The 25,687-nt window shown below is 50.9% G+C and overlaps 1 protein-coding gene across 2 annotated transcripts in view; it reads right to left on the bottom strand.

Annotated features, from left to right (window-relative positions):
- Positions 1 to 4,295: 4,295 nt before the first annotated feature.
- RALY (RALY heterogeneous nuclear ribonucleoprotein) overlaps positions 4,296 to 25,687 on the bottom strand; it is a 141,505-nt gene continuing 120,113 nt past the window's right edge. For both annotated transcript variants that reach the window (XM_050907576.1, XM_050907577.1), the window contains exons 4-10: positions 23,047 to 23,119; positions 14,985 to 15,032; positions 14,564 to 14,724; positions 13,780 to 13,893; positions 12,480 to 12,625; positions 6,399 to 6,447; positions 4,296 to 6,154 (exon numbers count right to left, since the gene is read on the bottom strand). In XM_050907576.1, coding sequence (XP_050763533.1) covers positions 6,403 to 6,447; positions 12,480 to 12,625; positions 13,780 to 13,893; positions 14,564 to 14,724; positions 14,985 to 15,032; positions 23,047 to 23,119 — 587 coding nt within the window. In that variant the 3' untranslated portion in view covers positions 4,296 to 6,154; positions 6,399 to 6,402. The remainder of the gene's footprint in view (positions 6,155 to 6,398; positions 6,448 to 12,479; positions 12,626 to 13,779; positions 13,894 to 14,563; positions 14,725 to 14,984; positions 15,033 to 23,046; positions 23,120 to 25,687) is intronic.

The following is a 25,687-nucleotide window of genomic DNA, read 5'->3' on the forward strand; positions in this document are numbered from 1 at the left end:
AAGAGCTTTTAGGCACAAAGATAGTTCATTATGGTATATTTAAGATCATTCTACTTCTGTCCCTATTCCTCCTGCTAGCTGCCTGCTTCCTCCCAGCCTGAACTCCCTTCACATAAAGCTCTCAATGCATTTACTGAAGTATTATATTAGATGCTGATATGCAAACAAGTTCCTAATTTCTTCTGTTAACAGCACGTGCACACGCTCTCTCCCCCTGTGATACGGTATTACTAGCCGGCTCTGGTGGTACTTAGACCTCACCGCTTTTGCCTCTGGGAACGCAGTGCCGCCACGGTCTGGGGCTGCTCACGCAGCCGTGCGAGCCCATGGTCGGGGCTGGACCTGCCTACGAGGACGAGCCTCCTGCGCTGCCAGGCTCCTGCGTTGCGATGGGGTAGGACGCTGCATTTGGGTCCCTGGGCCCCACAGCCAGACTGGTCTTTAAGCAATTTAAATGGATATATTTAAGTGTTGCCACCTTGTCACACCCAAAGCAGTTTTATGAAAGGAGACGTGCAGATAAAAGTTCCCAAAGCCTCCCAGTCTCGGTTGTGGTCCTAATGCAGGAAATTTTCACCTTGGCCTCAAGGAGCTGCTTACGCTTTGCTCAAATGGTCTGCGCTCTGGAGCTGCTGACGGGCCGAAAGCATCTCCGTCCAGCCGCTCGCAGCCAACCCAACAGCCAAGTGGGGACATCACTGGCTCCCAAGCGGGGTGAATTCAGCTGCGGTGGCTGAGGAGGAGCCGCAGCGGTTGCCCACCAGCGGGGCAGGAGGGGTGAAGTGGTCGGTGAGCAGATGGGAGAGGCTGCAGCTTTGGTCTGTGCTTCGCCCCCAGTGACGTCTGCTTGCAAACGGGAGTTAAGGAGGCTCACGTGCCGCAGGCAGCTCTGCGGGCAGAGCTGAGAGCCCGGGTTCCTGCTTCTGCCTGTATCTCTCGCCCCTCTCCTTCCCTTTTCCCCCTCTCACATCTTGTCTGTCTCGATCACGCTTTCTCTGGGTCTCCTTCGCAACTAGTTTGGGTGAATCACTGGGGCTGTCAGCCCAGGGAGGGGGTGAAAGCTGGGATCCGTAGGAAATTGTGTTTGAGGAGCCCTCTCAAACCTGTCAGAGAAAATAATCCAGCTGCTAGGAAGTAAATCTGGGCAATGAAAAGGTGCTGAACTTGAGGGTTTTCTTGCTAAACTGATACAGCGCGTCCGTACTGACACGTGCCCGTCCACATGCCACCACGATGGGTACGTGAGCAGTGCTGGGGGCGCGGGGCTTAGCGCAGGCAGGAACGGCTGCTCAAGCCCCTCTGCCAGATGTGCGCAGAGGATTTCGGATATGGCTGAGTACTTTTGGTGTCGGACTGTCCCGTCCAAGGCTTGGGTGTGTTTTCCTGGCAGAGGATGGACAGACTCCACCAGGAGCCCTTGGGTTCTTGACCACATCTCCAAATGTTTCCACCACTTTCTTGAGAAGAGGAAAAATATGGAATTAAATCTACAAATAATGGGAAGACAATGCGGGAAGGATATGACAGCTCTCACAGGGCAGCAACTGGCTTTTACAAATTCCCCAAAGAATGTGTCCTATCATAGCAGCAATAACTGAAGTATTTCCAAAGCGTTGCATGGGCTTTAACTGTGATACTCGTTAAAGTTAATAGGATTGATTAAAGTCAGTGGGGCTTTTTTTGCATCTCCTGACTCAAACTGAATGCAAGATTACAGGCATTTTGGCCTGACAGATTGTCTTTCCATGTCCAGAAGCACATAAAAGGAGGATTTGGGACTGGAGTAACCCGGCTTTATTGCTCTAATGACTGCTGAGGCCAGCATATGAAAAAGCAGAGCACCAAAGCTTCCTGCACATTTGCTGTTCCCATCCAGAGCAGCACATTTAAGTCCAAAGTGTGTCGGCAACCTCATACATTTCATGTTTCCTTTGCAGGGGTGCAGGCAAGGCAGTGGGGATTGAGACCTTTGGGTTTGTTTCCAACAAAGATCACGCTGCCGTTGCCACCAAATGCAGACGGGATGGCAACAAGCAGAGCAGCAAATGTGAGAAGCCAAGCGAGGTCCAGGACACTTGGTAATGAGATCTTGCCTTTGTGGGTGGTGGGGAAAGGCTTTAACAAAAGCATGGGTTTTTTTCCAGTTCACAAGATGGAAACTGCGTGTATGTTCAGTTGAGTTGCTCAATTTATGTTGGTCACTTTTCTTCAGAATGTGCAGATGTTGAATTAACTGTTGGGGGAATGCTGGGGAGAATGGACTGGCCCAACCCTCATCTTCCCAAATCCCAGCAGGGCAGGGATGATTTACTGGGAATGACTCTATGGGGACACTGGATCATGGAAAAGGAGGTTGGGTGCATGTAGGGTGGGACCCCTTTATATTCATTCAAGAGCTAATGAGATCTGACAGATCTTTTCGTGTCATGGATATTTAAAATGCCTTGGTGAGAACCACACATCTTTCTGGTAACCAGGACAAGCCCAGTAATGGGGCTGCTGCTCTTCACTGCTGTCTGGTCCCCTGCGACAGCAGAGCGTGGTTTGGGCTGGGGTTGAGGATGAGGATGGATGGGCTGGGGTTAAAGCGCTGCGTTGTGCTCTGAGCATGCAGCACCCCACACTGTATCTCACGTGTGTGTTCACGCTTGGAAAGATGGGATGGGGGAGTCAGGGAACAGGAGTGACTGTGATGAGGTGCACACTTAAATAGCCCCGATGGCTTTGTCCGCACTGTGTGTGCGTGTTCGCTATAAACACTCTGGAGTCCTTAAACCTCTACAGCCCCGGCTGCTCTTGCCCGTGTGCTTTCACCTGCCTCTTTCTCCAAAGCTCTGCTCTTGTGCCTCGTGTCCCTGCCGTGGGCATCTGCCTTTCCCCCTGCCCTCCCGCTCCGTCCCTGGGAAAGCAGTGCTCAGAGGGAGGGGGTGACACCTCCTCTCCCTCTGCTCCTCTCTTGATGGACCCAGCGAAGCCAGCAGGAAGCTTTACAGCTGCTTTGTGGCCTTAAGGGGTGAAAGGGGCGGTGTGCGCGTTCCCGTTCCCACCCCACTGCCGTGCCCTCACCTCTTCATGCGAAGGTTTTCTGCATGGTCACTTAGAGAACTCAATGAGCGTGAAAAACCCAGAACTCATTTCGTTGAGGCCCTATCTACAGCCAATAGCAAAGTGAACGACCATACAGGGGCCTGCCTAACAGCTCTCAAAGTCCCTCACTCTCCACCCAAAATAATTAACAAAATCAAACCAGTTTTTTGCTAGGAGACCTCGACCCTGCTCTAATGGCCTAAAGCTGATGAGCTGCATGGCGCTGCACTTGCCTGCCCCCAGCCCAGTGCCAGGCTGAGCGTCTGGCCGGTGAGGCAGGGGCTCGGGGGGGGATGGAGCCGGGAAGCGCTCTGCTCTGAGGCACTGAGCCATGGTCACTCTCAGAGCCCAGGTACGCGGCTCAACGGACCTAAGGTTGGGCTGATTTTGATCTTCTTGATAGCCAAACGTTTTGACTTGCCTTTTTTCTTCCCTGCCGCCCCCCGCCTTTCCTCCTCCTTCCCAGCCACAAAGACATCCAGCCATTAGCCTGACGATGCTGCTTTCCTCATCTTGAAGTGAACTGGTGATGGATGGACGGATGGATGGATGTTCAAGCATCCCCAGACTCACCATGAACTTGAAAACATGCAATAGGCAGCTTTGCCCTTCAGTGCTGGATGATGGCTCAGGAGACAACTTTCTAGGACTGGAAACTTAAAAAAGCATTGAAAGCGTGGTAGCAGCTGGCTTCTCCCCATGTGGTCACTGGTGCCCTCCAGACACAGCTCAGGTGCCAAACGTGCCAGGGTTTGGATGATTACTCCAGTGAACACGTGCACAGATGGCAACACGGTGTCAGCTTTGCTCTGCTGAGGAAGAGACTGGGGAGACGGCCAGAAGACATTGTGCTTAAGGAGCATTTATTAGCACCCTTGGCTTGTGCAAACTGGAACAGCAGCCTCATTTTTCCAGTCTGATATGAGCTGGACCAGTGCAAAGTCCAGAGATTAAAGGCCTGGATTTGTCCCCTGCTCTTAAATGAGTTTCGAGGCCTCCAGAGGAAAAGTCTCAGAGCCCCTGTGAACCCAGATCAGCCCAGTGGGATACACCTTGTGTAAGTGAAAGCAAATCCTGTGGGCAGAGCTGAAGCTTAGAAAGGGAAAGACGACTCACTTCTCTGAAATGGAGGAAAAAAGTGTGTGTGTGTGCATGTATGCATGACAGAGAGAGGAGACAGCAAAAGCAAATTAGATTCCTTTCTTTTATTATACAGGATTGTATGTACAAGGTCACCTTTCTCCCAAACATCAGCATCACAGTCAGTTCATAGCAAAAACTGCAGCTCATCTCTCAAAGCCTAGAAAACAGCTCTACAACGGCTCAGTACAACACAATGGATAAATTGTACAGGAACCGGAAAAAGGTAGGGGAAAGCACGGTTATCCCTTTAATCCCTCATGAATTATTTGAAACTAAGAAATGCAAATAAAACATTGTGCTTCAAGAGCCATGCTTGCTCCAGGACGGCCCTCGGGGGAGGGAAGCGTTGCCCCCGGGACTTGTTTTTCCCCTTCACCCTTCAAAGAGAGATGCCGTAGATGAGGTCTGGCTTTGAGCGCTGGAGCAGAAAGCAGGAGTCCCCTTTCAGAGCACTCTATACGATCTGGGGGGCCACGCGTTTTGGGGGAGGGTTTGACCAAGGAGAAGGTGTGGACACCGTTCTGGATTCAAAGCACTGATATGTGTGTGTGTGTTTTGGAGGGGAAGAGGGGAGACGGGCAGGACACATCTGATCTGAATAAAGTGCTGCGTGAGTTTCAGTCCCTTCTACCCCAAACTCAGAAAAACTGGATAAGCCTGCCAAGGAGGAACAAACGAGAAGAGAAAGGCCGAGAGACCTCTTGGGTGTTGTGGTGTAAGGGGGTTCCCACCACAAGCCGCATGCTGGCTGCTGCAGCCCTCTGCTCGCAGCACGTGGCATGGGTCAAAAGCAGCTTGAATTTGGGTAGGCAGGGGAGGTGCTTGCACGCTCGCATGCATCGTGCTCGGGGTATTCACTGTTACCGGTCTTGTTACGCTCAGGCAAGTTGTCACGCTGCGCGGACCCGTCAGACCGGTGATGGAGCACAGCCTTCGCAGTCAGGAGCAGGAGCTGTTGCGCCGCTCTCCTGGCGTGCCAGGTCGGTGTGAAGACCCAGCGAGGCTGGGGCAAGAGGAGACGTGAGCACCCTGGGGAAGGGGCTGATGACTCTGGCACTGGGCTGGAGAAGTGGGTGGATTACATCCCTTCCAGGGAGCAGCTGGTCCAAGAAAAGGGTCTCATCCACACATGCTTGCACCCCCTCACTCTGCAGAGACTTGCTCAGCCTTTACATAGTGGTTTCCCAGTGGAGAACGAGACCAAACCATTGAAGATGATGCATGCTGTGTTTCTCCTGCTTGGGATCACTTGCTTTCCTGCAGGCAGCTTCCTTTCCCCTTCCCCTTCCCCTCTCTTCAAGCAGCTGCAAAGAGCACAGCACATGCACCAGCACCGACTCCTTTCCACCTGGGAGTGACCGTGTACCCACAGCAGCTCATGGGGCAAAAGAGACACGACAGGAGGTGACCATTCTGGGAGGACAGCTCACCCCACACCCTCTTCCTCAACACGACCTTTAGCGTGAGAACACAAATTGTCCAAACTGAGACAGTACTTTTCCCCCAGTTAGCAAATGCTCTGACTCTCACCTAGCACGGGAAAAAATGTCTTTACTGGGTTAGTCTTAGTTCTCCCTCCTCTCCTACAAAAAGCTCTATAACATCTCTTTCTCATTTGGTGACACAACCGCTCTCCTGCTATCCAGTCAGTGGTGGTGATGGATTGTGCAGGGTTTGGTTCCTGCCTCTGCTGGCTGCAGAGCTCCGAATCCATTGCACAGGGTAGTGGGGATTCACTGGGATGATGAGTTTTCTTTGTCTTTGCTTTACAGATGGATGGAAGATGTCGGGCCGTGTTTCTCCTTTTGAATGCCAGGTAGAGACAACAGCAGCACTTCGATTCAGCTTGTCTTGCTCAACGTGCTAGGACAGGGTTTAGCCTCGTGCTTTCCTCACACTGTTGCTCACTGCTGTTCTCAATGGGCTGTAAGGAGGGGGGCAGAAAAAAAGGTACATCATTTTCCTTGAACCTCAAAGATTTGTGATTTAGAAAAGGGAGTGAGGGGCTGATCAGTGACCCAGCTGAGCAGCCAGGCTCAGTGCTAGGAAAACACAGAGGACCAGTGGAAAAGAGCATCTTCTGAAGCAGCAACCCCCCCACCCCAACGTGCATGGAATGAAAACTTTTGCTCAGAATCAGCCTCTAAAAAGCAGTGTGTGAGCTGTACCTGGTTACTGTAGTCTGGCATCCTCCACATCTGTGTAATGGCTGTTCTCCTGGAGGAAAAAGGGAACCAGAAACAGTAAATCACCCCGTGTCCCTCCTGCCCTGCCTGGGACACCGTGACACCTCACATGTGGTGACCAGCTGGGACCATGGGGTGGGAGAGCTTGCATGCTGCGAGCAACATCAGGTTGCTCAGCATGGTGGAGGAGCTACAAAACACACCTGATGTGGACACTGGGTGCCGTGGCTGTGGGTTCTGGCTAACGCAGTCCCAGGCAAACCCCAAAATTTCCTCTGGCTCCTTATTCTAGAAGGGCTTTGCCAAACAGACCTGGGATGTATGATTCCCTCTTGGATTTTGAAATCTGGCTCCTGCTGAACCTCACAGGGACTGGGATGAAATTAAGCCCACTTCCCCTGTGTAAAGTCAGGTGTCTGATCTGGGCTACACCAGAGTCTGCACCTCCAGTGGGCACGTCCCACGGCAGGTCTGGAGCCTGTGGCATGAGTTGCCATGCTTAGGCTGGATGCCTAATTTCTGCACGGCCAGGTTAAGTCCATGCTTGGCACTTTCATAAAGTTTACTGCATGTGCTCGCACAGCTCCTGGCTTGTAGCACTGTGAGAAGTTAATTTGGGACCTAGGAATGGCCCGCACCAGGGAACAGGCATTCCCACATCATTACTGGAACTGCCCGATGATGCTAAGGTGCAGTCAGTGCGCAACGGCAAATTGTGCACGATGTAATGACTCGGCTGTTGAACACAGAAACTAGTCCCAGTTTGCAGCAGAACTCCTCATCCAGAATGATAACACTCATAATATTCATCACTCCAAAGGCCACAAGAGTAGTGCCGGTGTGCTGAACCACTCCCCATGGTTTTGAAAGCACGGCGTGTTGAGTCCCCCTCCTGGAGCCGTTCTGCAATGCAGTATCGTTAAAAGAATTAGGTGCTCAGCAGTAGTATTTTATCTCCTGCATAGGCCAAATTTTGTGGTGAATATTTTCGAGATGGAAATGGATCCAGGAGAAGTCTGCAGGGGATGCTAGGAAATCTGAATGGAAAGGCAAGGGAGCCCAGTCCCAACCTCGTTAGCAGCAGGCTGGTTTACAGGGCACTGGGGGAGATATAAATAGATTTTTACAATCAGGGAGACCAACAGGGTCTTTGCAGAGACCCTACAGGGGAAAAGCCTCAGGACTGCAATGCATGAAGAAGGGACAGCTGGAGACTACGCTCAAAGGAGCTGTGGATGGAGACTCCCAAGTGAGGGAAGTCTGGAGGCTTGTGACTCCTGGCAACAGAACAAAGGCTCCTTCTCTGCAATTCCAGAGCAGGTAGCGCCCTGGGAACAGGCTCTTCAGGAAATCCAGGCGAGGTGGCATGTGCTCTGGGCAAAGGAACAGCCCAGATGCGCAGGGATTTGCCTTGGAGCAGGTGATGAGTCAGCTGAGAGCTGGTGGGTGAGGATCAGGGGACAGACCAACATGGGTGACATCATGGCAGGCATCTGCTACAGACCACCTGATATGAAGTCTCCTCTGGATGGCTGGAGGAAGCCGCCTGATCGCAGGCCCTTGTACTCCTGGGGGACTTCAACCACCCTGGCATCTGGTGGGAGGGCAGCAGGGCTCGGTGCAGGCAACCCAGGAGATTTCTGGAGAGCATCAAGAAGAATTTCTTGACACAGCTGACTGACCAGCTGACTAGGGGAGACATTCTTCTGGACTGTTACTGATGACCAAGGAAGAACAGGTCAAAGATGTGAAGATGGAGATAAGTCTTGGCTGCAGTGATCATGAGACTGTCAAGTTGAGTATCCTGAGAGAAGTGACCAAGATACAGAGCAGAATCAAATCCCTGAACTTAAGAGAGCAGGTTTTGGGTTGTTCAGGGATCTGCTTGGCAAAATCCCATGCGAGACTGCTCTGGAGGCCAAGGAGGCCAGGGCATCTGGGTCATCTTCAAGGACACCTGCCTTGAAGCACAAGAATGGCCCGTTCTGATGACAGTCAGGCATGTGTGGCAGAAGGCCAGCATGGATGAACAGCAAGCTCCCAACTGAGCTTTTTCCTACACAAAAAGGTGGAACCTAGAAGATGGAAAGCAGAGCTGAGTCACCCAGGAGGAATATAGAGCCATCCCTCCAGTGTGCAGCGATGGAGTTAGAAGAGCACCTGTAGGTACACCAGCAGCAAAAGGAAGGCTAAGGAAAGTGTAAGCTCACTGCTCAATGGGGCAGGGGACCAAGGGACCTAGTGACAAAGCACGTGGAAAAGGCCAAGGTACTCAATGCTGCTTTTTTTTCTTCTTGGTTTTCACTGGTCCTGTCTGTCTTCTGGCCTCCCAGGTCCCTCAGCCTAGTGGCAGAGCATGTGGGAATGAAGCATTACCTACTTTATCCTTCCTCTGCAGAGCTCCTTTCCTGCCCACCCTCTCTGAAAAGGGCACAAACTCATGCTGGGAGGGCCCCCCCCCACCTTTGTCCTTCTCCCTGGGGGCTGCAGCGTGTATTTTGGACTTGATTTCCCCAGGTGATGTTGGAAACTTCACCAAGGCTAAGCAGAGATTTGTGCACAAAACCAGGGCAGCCAACTTTGCGCTGGAAGTGGGGCTAAAAGGAGTATTTGCGCAGCTCCCATTGGCTTTCAATGACAATTGTGTGCCTGACTCCCTTGGGGTCTGAAATGCTCCCCCTCACCCAGCTGGGGCTACCACCACTGTGAAGCACCACTCTGCTTAGCCGTAGTATTTTCACATGAGCTCTGGTTCAGTGAACTCCCCTACGGACAGGGATGCTCAGGCCTGCTGGTCCCCGGAGACCTCCTACAGTTGTCTACAGGGTATAGGTGGGACCAAGACCCAAGTCCAGTTGGATCTTCCCCACTTGTCACCATGGGGAAGAGGTTCATGGCAGGGAAGCCTCTGTGCTGGGTACTGCCCAAGTGTTGGCAGGTCTGGTTCCTGCCTTGCATAAACTATGTCTTTCCCACTTGTGATGGATGCACTCCTCCTGTTTGAACTAACTGGACTTCGGTCCAGGCAGATGCCTAGCAAGTAAGCCTAAACAAAGTGAATCCTATTGTGCGAGGCTGTCAGTGAGAACCCAGCACCAAACCCAAATAACCGGTTTGGCTGGAGACTGGGCTGATAAATGGCCGAAACTGCATGAACACAGCAGAAAATCTGACTACGAATCAACCACTTCACACTATAAATATCTGCAGCCATCAGAGCCCGTTGAGCTCTCCCTCCATAGCAGCTGGCTGCGCGGCAGGGATCTCCCCTTGAGTAGGGACGCCTCTCAAGGTTACCCCTCGAGGCTGAGAGATCCCTTACCTGACACCAGGCATCGATGGGTTGGTAAGTGACATTTTTTGCATGCATGTAACATTTAAGATATGTATAATAAGCTTACACGATAATCTTTGTATCCCATACTAACTTTAAGTGGAGTAAATAGTAAAGTATTGACTGCCAATCCAACTGTACTTATTAAATATTTTACATACCTAAACTTACTGATTAGAACTCAATAAACTAACTACTAGATCAGATCTGTCTGATTGACCTCTGACTCTTCTCCTGCGACACCACTGCCCCTCAGAGCCAAGGGTAGAGAATGTTTCTAGGGACCGGGGTGGGCACCATGTCCATGGGCAGCAAGTGGTGAAGGCTACACTGATGTGTATAAGCCGAAGAGATGTGGGATAAAGGAGTCACTCCCCAGGAGCTGGAAAGACTTCAAAACTGTTCAGTGTTGTAAGGTCATGAGCAAAACAGAAAGGATGTCTTTTGTGAGTTGCCTTGCAGTGCTTAAGAGAACATCCCTGCAGATGAACTGTACACATTAACCTGCCCCATGCTGAGCACATGTGAGCCTGTCTGATGTTGGCACTAAAATATTTCTGATCTCAATGCCACTTTAGGGCCAGAGAGTTACAGAAAATAGAGATGGAAGGGAGCTGAAATAGTAATCTTGTTCAGCTACTCTTAACGAAGACCAGCTCTTCTTAAATCATTGCCAGCAGACGTCTGTCCACTCTGTTTTCCTGCCCCACTAATGGCAGAAAAGCCCACATTTTTTTGTTGACAGGCTGTGTGCTGCTTTATCATCACTAGCATCAGCAAGTTTCCCCCAAATTTCTACCATCTGTTTCCCTTGATGTAATTCAAACCCGACCTTCCTTATCCTAATAATTGACATAGAGATGGAGGCCAGTTTTGCCTTTCTTCTTTACAGTGTCTGTTATGACGTCTCCCCTTAATCATCTCTTCTTAGATTTACCAGGAGTCATGGACTTCAGCTATGAGGCCCCAGAAACGGAAGCAGCTGAAAGGCTCCGTTGAGATCCCTCATCCATCATGACTAAGGTGGAGCAGAGTAGAAGAGTACAAACAAACTGGGAAGTGTTTGCAGTTAGAGGAGCTTTTTGGCCATAGGAAGAGTGCTGCACATGCGCAATGTGGTGCGGTCACCCCAGCGATGAGGGGGTGAGGAAGAAGAAAGGGATGCTGAGCTTCATCCTCAGTTCTGCTGCCACCAGTGCTGGGGTGGGGAAGGAGCAGAGCTGTTGCAGGGGACACTCAGTACAGGCTCAGAAGCTGCCCTGGCGTGCCCCAAGCCTCTGCGGGAGAGCCGTGCCAGCCAGCCCAGCTTCCCAGGGCTGTGGTCCTGCAGAAGAGGCAGCAAGCAGGGCTGTCCTTCCACCCCAGCACCCTGTTGCCCTTTGCCTGGGTCTGGAGCTGATCCTGTTCTCAGAGGAGTCTTAATTTGGGATAAATGACAGTGCTGCCAGTGGTAACACAGTGCCCTACATTACCCTTATGTCCTGGTTTCGGCTGGGACAGAGTTAACTTTCTTTTTAGTAGCTGGTACAGTGCTGTGTTTTGGATTTAGTGTGAGAATGATGTTGATAACACGCTGATGTTTTAGTTGTTGCTAAGTAGCGCTTATCTTAAGCCAAGGACTTTTCAGTTTCCATGCTCTGCCAGCAAGCAGGTGTGCAAGGAGCTGGGAGGGAGCATGGCTGGGGCAGCTGACCCGAACTAGCCAAAGGGGTATTCCATACCATGGAACGTCATGCCCAGTATATAAACAGGGGGGAGCTGGCCGGGAGGCGCGGATCGCGGTTCGGGAACTAACTGGGCATCGGTCAGCGGGTGGTGAGCAATTGCATTGTGCATCACTGATTTTTTTCCTTTCCCCCCCCTTCTTTTGTTGCATTCCTTTTCATTACTATTATTATTATATTTCATTATTACTATTGTTAGTATTATATTTTACTTTAGTTATTAAACTGTTCTTATCTCAACCCACGAGTTTTACTTTTTTTTTCCTTTGCTTTCCTCCTCCTCACCCCACTGGGAGGGGGAGGGGGAAGCGGCTGCGTGGTGCTGAGTTGCTGACTGGGGTTAAACCACGACACCTTAGCATCAGAGTACCCAAGAACAGGGCTCCCATCCAGATGCTTTTTAGGCACCAAGTTTGCTTGCTGGGTTCAGCAGGAGTGTCCTTATTCGGGGCAGGACTAACACCACTGATGGGGCTGGTGTGTGCATGACCTGAGGCCAGCCATGCTCGCGTGCTGCCCTCGCTATGGATGTACAGCTTCATGCACAGCGGCTGTGGTTTGCTCAGACGTTATAACTAGGTTTACGCCATTTGGTGTCCGTCCAGACAAAAGGGCACTGCAAACCCACGTTGTTAGGGAAGTGCAGTTAATCTAGCATGGCCTGTCTTTGCCATATGTTTCAATCCATCTGAGAATTACCTGAGAGCAGAGCAACTTGTTTTAACCATTAATTAACAGTTGTGAAATCAAGGACAAATGTGGTCCGAATTTCAAGAGCCAACCACGTTTCTTCAGTGTCTCCACCGGCATTTGCTAGGTCAATGCTTTTGCAAGCAGCAGAACAGTTTGAAAGAACAAGCTGTGAACAATCACGGGATTTAAATACAACAATTTCTTTTGAGGAAGGAAAAACTATTTTTCTGGGGATTTAGTCAGTTCCAGTAAAACTGTGGTCCATTACTGAACTCCTTTGGCTGGAGGGATGTATTACCCAAACTCTCTTACCAGTTCATCTTCACACTCATCCCGTGCGAGACCCTCTTCCTCACCCTCGTCCCCGTTCAGCGGCTCCTCCGTGTTGACTTCTGCCTCTGATGCCGTGTCTTCCTGCGAGATTTCGCTTTTGCTGCCGTCTGCCTTCTTCCGTACCTCTGTGAGAGCAAGAGCCAAGCCACCAGGATCAGGGGCTGGGGGAGGCAATGTCTGGCACCCGATGACACTAATCCAGTGGGCCCCCAAATTCAGTTGGTAAGTCAATAATGGATCTAGGGTTTTTTCTGCAATGGGAAGTTTTGCTGATTTTGAGGAAGCTGCCTGAAAGCAACCCTGGAGAGGGCAGAGCAGGTCATTGCTCTGCATCGCTCTGGAGTGAGTGTGGAGTGTCCTGGTTTCGGCTGGGACAGAGTTAACTTTCTTTTTAGTAGCTGGTACAGTGCTGTGTTTTGGATTGAGTGTGAGAATGATGTTGATAACACTCTGATGTTTTAGTTGTTGCTAAGTAGCGCTTATCCTAAGTTAAGGACTTTTCAGTTCCCCATGCTCTGCCAGCAAGCCGGTGTGCAAGGAGCTGGGAGGGAGCATGGCCGGGGCAGCTGACCCCAACTAGCCAAAGGGGTATTCCATACCATGGAACGTCATGCCCAGTATATAAACTGGGGGGAGCTGGCCGGGAGGCGCGGATTGCGGCTCGGGAACTAACTGGGCATCGGTCAGCGGGTGGTGAGCAATTGCATTGTGCACGACTGTTTTTTTTCTTCCTCCCCCCTTCCTTTTTTTGTTATATTCCTTTTCATTACTATTATTATTATATTTCATTATTACTATTGTTAGTATTATATTTTACTTTAGTTATTAAATTGTTCTTATCTCAACCCATGAGTTTTACTTTTTTTTTTTCCCTGATCCTCCTCCTCACCCCACTGGGAGGGGGAGGGGGAAGTGGCTGCGTGGTGCTGAGTTGCTGACTGGGGTTAAACCACGACAGGGAGGCAGACAGAATAGAATAGAATAGAATAGAACAGGAATAGAATAATAGAACAAAAAAGCAAACTGAAAAAATAAAAACTATATGACAAAAGAAAAAAAAAGTCATAATTTTAAAACCCAATTCCATAATTTGGGCAATTTTGGCATGTAATTTTGGCCTGTGATTCTACCCTGGAACCTGGGGGTCGACACTTCACCGTCAGAGCCCAGAGGATGCTCGAAGCTGCGATGGTTTCAAGGCCAGCTCTGCAGGGCGCTTCCCTGCACTCTTTGCCCATTCTCGAACCAGCCTCGAGGCATCCGCGCGCACCCAACTGACCTGCGGACAGCTTCTGTTCTTCAGCGATCTGCTCCAGTCGGCCCAGAAGAGCATCAATGTTGGATTTGATCTGTGTCAGCTCAGTTTTGATTGTTTGCAGCTCGCTGCACTTCACTTGGAGGAAGGAAAGAAAAAAAGGCATTGAGTGCCCCGCAGAGCAGCCGAGGTGCCTGCCTCACCCTGCCTGGCCCAAGTCACCTCGCCGAGCAGGTTAAAAAATCAACTAGAAACCCCACGCTAGAAACATACTGCTTGCATCCCTGGGGTCAACATGCGGTGATGCTCACACCTCGCTGCATGGCATATCTGAGCTTGTCTACGCTGGAAGGAGCTGCGGTGAGTGGTGTGCAGGGCATCCTGCACAGCTAACAGGGGCTTGGTGGGCAGGCAAGGAGAGGCTGGCTTTGCCCGGAGCAGCAGCGTGCCCTCCTCCACCACCAGCCCTCGCTGCCCTGCTGCCTGTTACAGCACCGGCAGGGAAAGCTGGGGGTGCCGCGGGTGGTCGTATGCACCCAAAAAACCCTGTGTGTCCGTTGTCCAGGCACGTTGTGGAGGCTGACCCCAGGCTTTGGCACGCTCAGGTTGTACTTGCATCTTTCCCTGCTGCATTCGCAGCCTGTGGGCTTCTGAAAGGCTCTCACTCGGGCTGTTGTTTCCCGATGTTTTGGGCTTTTTAAGGTTTTCCCTAGGAGCATCTGGCCCTGTGGGTGAATGCCCGGGGACGGGAGGTCCATGCGCGCACCAGTCTCCACGCTGTCCCGCTGCGCCCCATGCACATACTCACACTTCAACTTGGCTGAGCTGTTGGCGATGGCAGCCGATCTGGCGAAGAGCTTGACGGGGAGTGTCGCCTTCACACGCCGGACGAGGGGGATGGTGACCCGCGGCCGCTTCACAGGAACCACCCTGGGCACCGGAGAGACTCGGCCCCGGTACTCGAAGAGCCTGGAGTGGGGGGGAAGCACGAGGGGGGCTGAAGCAGCCCTGCAGCACCCCCAGCCCTGCGGTGCCGGTGATCCGGTGCCACAACCGGAGCCCAAGCAGCGCTGGCGGTGAGCCAGGGCACAGCCTGGCCATCGGACCCCACTGCACTGGGCTGGGCTGGACCACCCTGCACCCCACCTTGCTCCCCACGGCAGGAGCCACGCTGTCGGGAAGATCTTGCCCCGCAGAAAACCCCTTTGGCTGATGCCTCCCCTGCTCACCTGTCGTAGAAGTCATCTCTGTAATAGTCATAGTCGAAGTCGTAGCCGCTGCAGAGACAGAGTGAGCATAGCACGGGTTAATTAGTGCTGGCAATTTATTATTATCACTCCCTCATCGCCTGCTGAGCCTCCCAGATCCTTGATTTGGGGGGGCTGAACGCACTGGACAGGGTGATGTTGGCAGCAGAATGTTAACCCGGTTATCTCCAGGTGGAGCAAGAAGATGTGCGGGTAGATTAAAACCTACAAACTGGGGTGGGGAGAAATGTCCGCAAACACCCCGTGGGGATGTCTGCTGAAGCGATGGCCGAGTCTGGGGAGGGGGGACCAGCCCTCCATCCCCAGCCGGCCGCGCAGAGAAGTGGGAAGTACGGCTAATGGGTTGTGTCTGTAAGGCGTCAGTTGAACTCATGGCATTGCTGATACCGCTCCGTCCTGCCTTCTGTACCGCGGGACCGTCCCCGTGTCAGGAGGGCACTGCCCTGCAGCCACCCTTGTACGATTTTTTTTTCATACCATATATAATTGTTAAGGGAGAAGTCAGGAAGAAGGTGATATTTATTAATTTAACATCTTTGCTATCAAAGACGTTTAAACCTCTCTCCTCCCAGCGAGACATTGCCCACGTCCTGTTTCCTTAAGCTTGAACTGCATTTTAACCCAAAGTTGGAGCAATGCATTTCTCACTCCCTGGAGACCCAGTAGCACGCTTTCTGTCTTGCTGCAGCTGGTTTTTCACAAGGCAGCACAAACCAAGTGGTTACAGCGGGCAATCACAGCTCTTCAGAGACAACACCCGCTCTGGGGCTGCCTGATGCCCCGGCACACTCTCAGCAGCGGGGAAGAGCAACGCTGCTGAAAGTACCAGCTACCCCCAGCTAAACACAGTGTCTCGTTCCCTTGTGTGCTGCTGGCTGAATTAATGCTGGTTAAATAAGTTATGCTGATGTTCCCTCCTCTCTGCTTTGAACAAAGAGAGTGGTTATTGCAGCCCTTGAAAGCAAAGAGTCTGTCCTGCATCGTGAAACCGTTTGAAGTGGCTTATAAAAAAAAGAAAATCTAATGGGAAGAAAGAGAGAGTGATGGGGAGAGGGAAGGACTCTGAGCCAGGAGAAACTGAGGCACGGGGAGGGGGAAGGAGGTGCACTCAAGTATGTAGCTGAGAGTAAATTTGGTGTCCTGCATCTTAGGCAAGAAGTGACCAGAAGAACATGTGGCTGGCCAGGACGGGCGGTGGGAAGCGTGGTTTGGACCAGAAATCCCAAGCTTGACCCAGGACGCTGGTCAAACTGGTACTGGGCTTCCCACCCAATGTTTAGTTTCAGTAACTGGCTGGTTTCTTAAATGGGTATTTTCCTTGCTCCTCGGATGCTCCTCAGGTTCCCCAGAAGCCTGTGGCAGCATGCGGAGACTCAGCCTATGCCTCGGGGTGACCCAAAGCACGCTCTGGAGGGTTGGAGACACCAGGGCTCCTTCGGGGCCAAAGACGGCTGGTGCAAGGGGTTAAGGATAACCAGGCAGCATTCGCACCTCCTGCCTCTTTTGGGGTTTGCTGCTACCGTCATGCACTGCCACGGTGACTCCAAGCGAGGAGGTATTTTATAAAGCTGGACCTTATCTCTGAGCAGCTGCTGACCACGGCATCCACGGCTGGCCAGGATGCTGAATGCAGGGTCTCGCTGCCGAGTAAGCAGCACTGGTGGGGTGGTGGTGGGGGAGATGTGACTATGGAGGCGTTATCACCATAAGCCTTCCGAATTCAACTGCATGATGAAGAATAGCCATTTTGCTGACAGTCTCAGCATAGATGAATTTCAACATCTTTTCAGCCTTGGCGTCCTCCCCTCTGACCTGACTTGTAGAAAACATTTCTGCTGGGCTCACAGAGGAGAAATGAATATCCCGGCAGCCTTCTGTCCCAACCACTGTGTCATCTGTATTTATTTCCTTGTGTGCTTTTCTGAATTGAAAGGGAAAGGTAATTCCTACCACGTCAGCTCTTGTTGGAATATAACCAGCCTGTTTCTATGGCTGAGGAGATGGGCAGTATGGAATGAGGAAATGTATTTTCATGGAGATTTTTGTGACTGGTAACTTGATTTTCGTTCTAGCCTGGGATGAAACCTGGAAATACAGAAAATCTCCAAGAAAATAGCTCCCCTCAGCCCGCCAATCTATTTTGATCACCAAGGATGTTTGACTCCAGCTCTGTTTGAATCCAATAAACACAGAATACAATCAAAATAGGAAGTCATTTGAAAGGAAAATTGAACTAGGATGCTTCTACACTGTCAGACTCCCCCTCTTCATTTTTTGTTTTTCTTTTTTTTCCTTAGATGCAACTTAAATGAAATTGCTGCAATTTTGTAATATTTGTCAATCCTGACAGGCTCTGGTGAACTGCTTCTGGCTAGCTCCAGCAGTGCCCTGGAGCCAATGTTCTCTGTAGCCACAGGCAAGAGAAGACAGTAGCATCTCTTTGTGGCTCAAGGACTCCAAGTGGGATGAAGCAGTGTCTTTATTCATGGCAAAAACTCCCTCCATGGGCTGTTGCTCTTGCTGGGAAGCTCGCTGTGGCTTGGAGACCATGAGGCAGCTTTAGACCATTTGCTCATAAACAACACAAAGCTTGGGGGCATTTGGCAAAATTTTGAAATGCCCGCACTCCTTTCTTCTCACCCTATTCACGCTCCTGGTCTGAGCTGGCTTTTCTTCCAAGCCTTCGCTCCCCGGTGGGAGCCCCGTTGGTAGAGCTGTGGACACCGTGGGCTCAGCACATGGCCGGCTCCCTGGAGAGATGGGGATGGAGAGGAGCTGCAGCTCCAACCCCATCGCGTGGGCACTGCCCTGCTGCTGTCAGCGCTGTCGCGGGCAAAGCCTTGCATCTAAGAACAGGGAATGAAGGCCCGAATGGGGTGGGCACCCTCCATCTCCATCACCGACCCTGCCCTGTGGCGTCTGGGCACCTCCGCCTCACTCCTGGGCTCAGCTCCAGCACCAACGGGATGAAGCCCAGCCTCAAGTACATGTAGATCCAACCTGGTGTGGACTGGAGAAGGATGGAGAAGCCTAAAACCTCAGGTGAAGTCCTAAGCCTTTTTCAAGACTGGTCAAACCAGCGGTTTGGTATATGAAGTGGCTAATAAACACTGTAAACGTTATTACGCTATTTGCAGTAGGGAATGTGTGAGCAAAGCTGGGCAGCCTTGCGTTTTGCTGGTGGAAATCACTACTGGCCCGGTTTTGCACCTTGTTTACAGACGCAGCGGAGTTGGCTTACAACTGATCTGCAGGGCAGTAGGTCCAAGAGCATCTATTAATATTTGTGAGTAAAAAGCAAGAGGGTGGGGGTGGTACTCCTGCCCTGGCCCAAATCCTCAGGGGACTGGAGACACTTCCAGCCGTTTCAAAAGGAATTAGGGGCATAATTATCCTGGGGAGCTGGTCCTGACTTCCCAAAGCCAGTGGGATTCATTTCACTTGGCTTCAGACACTGGGAATGTAAAGAGATAAATCCAAGCCAGGGGAAAAAGAGGCAGTTCCAGGTCATGGTACATCACATGAAAAGGCAGACATCTAAAATACTGTCAGGTGAAGAACTGGTTTTTTTATCCAGCAAGCATAAAGGGAGTCCAGACAACCAGACCACATAAAAGCCCTGACAGCATAGAGGCTGAACTCATGTGAGATGAATCCACCCTTAGACTCAGTGCGGTGCGGGACAGCAAATGCTCTGATCTCAGCCTCTGGCAGTACCGCTTTCAATACCTGCTAACCATGAGACAGCCCTCAAGGAAGGCAGCGGGCTGAAATAAGGGATTTTCAGAAGTCTGTGACTGTATGACCCTGTATAACATGCCAGTCAGGTCATGGCTTAACAGATGATGCCAGGGAGGCAGCGGCTGGATGTTTTTACCGGCACCCTTGGAACTCAGGTGTTGAGCAAAAGGCAGGTCTTCCAACATGAATGCAAGAAAAAAGCTAGTGAAAGTGAGTGCCTTAGCGTGGGTGATTTATCTGGATACAGTGTGCCTGAAAATTTCACTGCACGTAGGAGAAACCTTCCTGAGACTGATGGATCATTTTTCAGTGACCTGGCCAGCCTTCCTTTGTGTACAGGAATAATTTTTGCTGTTTTTCAATCAGTTGGTGACATCGCACCCCTTAAAAATAAAGCAGGGACAATCAGAGTGAGAGGCAGCAGAAGGCTGTAAGGCTGTGTCAAGTAACACGATGCTTCCACCTCCTGATGCATTTCTTCTGCTTTGTTTTTCTTTAGTAATGAAATAACATTTATTAATGACTCACAAAGGTTCAAAATCCAAATATTCATAATGGAAGGGCAATTGTTTGTATGTATGTGCTGCCTTTACATTACACTTGTGGTGCCATTTCTGAGCATGTACCTGAATAGCAAACGTACATTTGAGCGGCTGTGCTTTTAATTACTGGCTGACAGCCCCGCACCGATAATCACAAGTGACATGTTGTGCTCAGCTCACATCCTTCTACTAACGGTTGCACAACCTTAATTATTGCAGCAGTAGAAATAATACCCACTGGAAAGCTACTTGGAAAATCCGGCATTGATCAAATAGTGAGCTTTTAAGGTCTTGTGTATCTGGTGTGAGATTCCTTCCTCCTGTAAATAGCCAAGGTAGTGGGAAGCCAGGAGAGAAACGTGGGAAGGGAGCTCAGCATTTCCAAGACGCCAGGGCTGCAGCGAGGCTGCTCTAGGCTGGGACAGCGTGCGCATTCTTACTGCCAGCGTTGGGTCTGCTGGGTTTGGGTACCGTTGCTCGCCTCCTCCTCTGCCCTGTGGTTGTTTCTCAGCCCCGTCTGTGTGGATTTGGCACCAGGGCTTGCCGAGGTGTCACTGCTCCCAGCACTACTGCCGAGATGTGCGAGGAGTGGATCTGTTTGGAGACGGGTTGACACCAGCTTTCTGCAGGGATCGTAATGGGTATAACAAGGGATGCGAATGCCAGCTGAGCTGGAAGGACATTGTCCGCTTGCATCTGTAGACTGTGAAAATAAGTCAGCAGCGGTTTGTGTCTGTTACCATTTCGGAGACAGTTCCTTGGGCCACTGAGCTGCCAGACACCCGGTTGCTCTTGCAGTTCTTGCTTAGGTTGTCCTCACTGTCCTTTTGGCTACAGAGCAACATTAGCACCAGCATTACAGGGAAGGGCAGAGATTTGTGCCTCCAAAGGTCAAATGCAGCACTGGCAGACCCCACTGCCCTGGGGCAGAGCCACCTTCCCTTCCCAGTCCACGGCAACAAGCAGCCAACTCACAGCCCAGCAGGATCACTGGCATCGACCTGAACATGGCCCAAAATGCCCCAGGAAATCCTGTCCAAACATTCGCTACGCAGGCAAAAAAGGCGTTGCCAGAAGGCAAAAGGTTTTGAGACACAGTATGTGAATACCTGGGGAACATGGTGAAAATACAAGTTCATGTTCCAGCCATCCTCACTAACTCATTTGCAGTATCTCCAGGCACATCCGCATTCAGCAGCGGTGGCCGGGATGCCGGGCAGGAGCACCCAGGGGACTTTCCATGTGCAAAGGGATGCTCTGGCAAATGCCAGAGGCAGAGGGAGGGAGGCCCTGAAGATCTGGAGAGAGCTGGGGAGAGCAGTGATGACAGCAAGGTTTGATATTAACTGAAGGTCCCTCTTGTGGAGAGACCTGAGAAAATTTATGATGGCATGAACCTGGGTGTGTGTTTTACCTAATGAAGGTAGATGGGAGGCTACATCCCAAAGGATTTCTATTAAACACCCAGATACCCTCCTGGGCTGGTGGATCAAGTAAGACTGTCAAGATTGTTGCTTCCTCTATATCCAAAATGAGATTTCCTTTTCCCTCCCCTCCCCTCCCCTCCCTTCCCTTCCCTTCCCTTCCCTTCCCTTCCCTTCCCTTCCCTTCCCTTCCCTTCCCTTCCCTTCCCTTCCCTTCCCTTCCCTTCCCTTCCCTTCCTTCCCTTCCCTTCCCTTCCCTTCCCTTCCCTTCCCTTCCCTTCCCTTCCCTTCCCCTTGACCCTCTCATACAGACGTGGAGTGAGGCAAAGTAAAACCCAACCTTTGAAAGAATAATCTTATGTGTTTAACACAGCATTTCTATAAATTATAGTGCTGTGATTTTTGAAGTCTAACATTTAGAAAAATTTATGATGGTTAGGGAAGCTATAACCATGGCTCACTGCAAACCTGGATTCCCTGCTTTCCGTGAGATATCGTAAGTTCTGCTAGTCCAGATGGCAAAGTTTAAATCTGACAGCCAATCTGGGATGAAATATTGCCGAAGCGCAGAGCAGTGTAGTTCTCTGGCCCATATTTTAGCATATCTGTATTTGTGGGAGGAAGCAAACATCTCTTGTTCGCTCTCTCTTCATCTACGTGGCAGCCTGGAAGTCTGAAATATTGGTCATTTCAACAGAAATGGATTAGCGGTCAAGGCACGGACAAATAGTAAATGAAATGCTCTTTATTGCAAGATGTATGGAATGAATTGATTTGCATTACGGCTACCAGCACCACGTAAGTAGTATATGTGCAGCTAAATAGAAAGATTCATGTCATCTCTATTTATTTCCATACATCAGCGTGGGTAATGCAAAGTCTACTTCCCCTCAACTGGCATCCCCTGTGAATCCAGAGGGCCAAGTTCTGGTCCAAGCTGTCCCAGGGTGGGAGGAAAAATTTGCCTGGTGAAAGCTGCAAAGGAAGAGCTCGGCTGAGAGACTCATGGAAGGTCTCAACAGATGCCTTGCGGGTGGTGGTAGGAGGGTTGCTGAAGTTCTGGTGGGTTTGCCTATGCCAGAAGAGCGTTGCGACCACTGAGGTTTGCCATTTTGTAGCACACCGGTGTTGGACTGTGTGGCTGAGTCTGAATCATAGGTTTCTTCATTTCTCTTCATCCCTCTCACTTTTTTTTCTTTTTGTAGAAAAACCTACAGCTCTCTCATGATTTCCTTTTTTATTACACCCACCTATAACCCTGATACTGATTTTAGTCTTTTCTTCCCAACATCACACCTTCTAAATCTTGACTCAGTGCCCCAGTCTCCATACCATGCGACTGGCATAAAAATAATAAGAGTTTATAATTAAAACACATTTTGGGATCTTGTTATTTGTTCTTGAACCTGCAGGGTACTCTCCAAATACCTTTTCAAGTTTTCCCTTCTGCAACCACAGGAGCAGGAACTTAATGAGTTTCTCCCATATTCCCATGACTCCAGACTCTGGGGCTTAAATGAAAATCTTCACTTCTTGTGAAAATCTTGATAAAGTCTCTGGAGCTGGCAACAGCGGCACTGCAGGCTCACTCTGACAGCTGTAACACGCTATATATCCCACAGACCTACTCCACGTCCCACTTGTCCCTCCCGTTCCCTTGATCCCTTGGTCACTGCTCCACAGCACAGGCTCCCTTGGGGCTTCCCCTGGCCACCTCCTTGGTCCACCTCCATTTGTTGCCCCAAGGGCTTCCCACTTTCTTCCTTTCTTCTCTCCTTTCTCTGTCATTCTTCTCTTGCCCTTTTCTCCATTATCTTTCCCTAAATTATCCCTGTTCCCTGCTCTCCGCCAACACCCAGTATGTACCACCGTGCCCCACTCCTACTCCCTAGCTGGAGGAGCTGGGGCTGGAGGGGAGCGCTTCTCTTGGTACACCTCTTTCAAGACCTCTGACGTGGTTAGAGCAGGTATACTGCCCGCCTTTCTCCAACGATCTCCAGGTCCAACACCATTCACAGGCTGGACCATGTCCAGGCAGAGTCCCACAACGCTATGGGTGTTGGCCAACCTTGGGTCTGCCGCTGATGCCTCTCGCTGGCTCTCCTCCTGGCAGTCTAGCACTGAGGGGCACTGCAAAGGCCAAGAAGGCCATGGGAGGAGAAGATCTGAATGTGCAGCAGCAGCCCAGGGCTGCCTGGGGTAAGGGCCACGGAGGTTGGGGCAGCAGCTTGGGAGGGTGCGAAAATCAGCCCCAGCCGGGAGGTAAATACCAGCCCGGAGAGCTTGCCGCAGGGAGGTGGCGCGGTGGAGACCTACCTGTACAATGCGGAGGCTGCTCTCTTCAGCCCTTTAGGTCTGTTGGGTTTAGGTTCCCCAGCCATGTTGATATCTGCAATGAACGGACACGCAGCTGTGACACGGCACGTCCACGCTCACCGGCAGCCGTACCCGACCATGAAGCAAGGGAGGCCGTGCACAGCCCTGCCGTCAGCAGAAACAAACTCCTCCACACCTCCCACTGCATTTCCACCTGCTTTGAGCATGTTTGGGGCCCTGCTGAACCTCCACAAGAAGACAGATATATTCTTGCACTTGGCAAGCCTCTTCCTTTACCTTTACAAAGCTACTAACCTTTTATTTTTTAAGTCAACGTCCTGCACATGGTCTAACCCACGCACACAAATTCAGGGCAGGCTTCTCAGGAGAACTCGGTGCTGTTATGATAAGGCATAGACAATATATAAAACCGCTGCACGCTGCTAACTGCTCACAATTTATCCCGTGCTCCTTCTAGAATAAACATGAATGCTAAGCACGAGCCAGCCAGCCATCACAGTGGATTGGGCTGCATTAAAAGCTGCACGGGGTGCAGGCACATGCCTGCAGCCACCCCAGCTGATCTCGGAGGAGCATCTTCTACCAGGGGAGGTGAGAATGAGCTCTTCTAATCCACTGAGGAAACTTCTCTCCTCGGCCTTGGTGCCAAACATGCTTTTGATGTGAAAATAAAGTGATACAGCCAATTTCATGGAGGCTGCCGAGAGCCTGGCAATCTAACGCTGAGTGTGGCCCCAGAACCGCAGAGAGGTGAACTATTGGGAGCACGAGGCCTCACCTCCTCTTCGATTCTTGGCCCAGGAGTGAGCAAATTCCCTGCTGGCTTCTCCAATTAGCCCTAAACTTTTTCTGTTCTTCAGGTCCTTTCCGTCTAAATAGGTGTCAGACCTCTGGGCATGCCAGATCTGATCCAAGCAAGACAGGATTTCCTTACAAAGACCTAAAGCACCGTTTTAGGGGGCTGGACACCGGCTGCCCCACAGCACTGGGACAAGTCCTTGCGCTAAGCTGGTGGCACAAGTTACAGCCTCCGAGGTGCAGGTGGATTTGAAGGTCTCCATCTGGGGCTCAGGGTTTGTGAATCTGTGACTGCAAACCGGGGTATTTAAGTTCTCACCTCTTCAGGACTTGCAGGATATGCCATGAAACTCAGCAGGTTTAAGCTTACTAATTGTTGCTTTTTTCATGCTGCATGAAGGGACTTTATGGAGAAATGTGGACAGGCTGGTCCGCTCACCATGAAAATAAAGAGCTTGTGAAGTGATCCAAAGTGAACAGTCTGCTGACTTCATTATTAACCAAGAAAATCATCTTCAGGAGCACAAGAAAGCTGCAGCACTGCTGAAACCACCTGAGCAGGAGGAGTACCGGCTGCACGCGTGGGACATGGCTCCGGAGGAGCACGGACATGCTCCCACTGCCCAAATGTCTTCCCGTGCAATTCCTCGTGCTGCCTTTTAGGGTCTAGCAAGAGACATCATTCCTACTGAAGCTGGAGCTTAGCCTATTTATAAGCTTGCATAACGAGTGTGGCATTAGGGTGTCGCTCAGCCATTACATTGAATGTTCCTCTGGAGGCACATTCAGATCAGAGCGTGTGTTTTCTTTGCTGCCTTTCACCCTCCATCCTCCCACACTCAACTGCTAAGGGGAATGCAGAAGAGCATTGAGCCTGAACGCTAGCTAGGATGCGCGTGGCCATAGGACAGGTCCGTGGACAACTGCTGCCAGTGTGAACATGATGCATGCGGTTGCCTTTCTGAGTCTTGAGCAATGCAATGCTTCTGGCAATGCTGTTTGCTGTAAAGGAAGACAGGAATAAATTCTTCCTTGGTGCATCCCAAAACACATCCCTGCTCAGCTCCAGTTCCCTTGTCGTGAACCCTTTTTGCTGTCAGGGTGCATCTTGCCAGCTGCCAGTCACTTTTCTTGCAAAATGGAGAGCTAATGACAGCACTATGCTGATTAACACCCTTCAAGGGAGACGCAATGAAAGCCCAATGGTGGATAATGACAACAATTAGCTCAATTTGCTGGTACGCACTGCTAGAAATAGCACTGCGGAGCCTTCATCGGTGCTTGCAGACAGACCAGGAAATTTTTACTTTCAACCTACAGTGGTGATGGACAGTCAGATCCCTCAGGATTCCCTTGATAGTGAACAAGGAGAGACAAGAGCTCAGCATGCACATCAGCCTGGAGAGATTTTGAATCTCATTCCCATTCTGGCTCCCTCCTCTGCATCACTGAATCCATCTGCCCACCTCAAGTCCGTATCTATCCCTCCTGCTCACATCCAGGCACCTTTGCCCTCACTAAATGGGGAGGTCGTGCTTTGTCTAGCCAACATGGTAGGGTCAGGTTATGGTGTGGATCCAGCTTTCAGTGCAGAGCTCCCAGCGCACTGGAATGGTAATTGCCTCCTGCAATGACCGGGCTGTCTGGGAGCCTCTGGAGAAAGCACAGAGGTTGCCAGGACCTGCCTGGCAGAGCAGTCCATGTCCCAGCACAGGATGGGCTACAGCCGTGGTTTCAAACATCTCCGTTTTGTGATGCATTCAGTATCTTGCTGATCAATTAAAATGTGAGTTTGATTGTTTGCATATCTGACGACAAAGGA

This window comes from Gymnogyps californianus, chromosome 17 (genome assembly GCF_018139145.2).
Source record: "Gymnogyps californianus isolate 813 chromosome 17, ASM1813914v2, whole genome shotgun sequence".
NCBI lineage: Eukaryota > Metazoa > Chordata > Aves > Accipitriformes > Cathartidae > Gymnogyps > Gymnogyps californianus.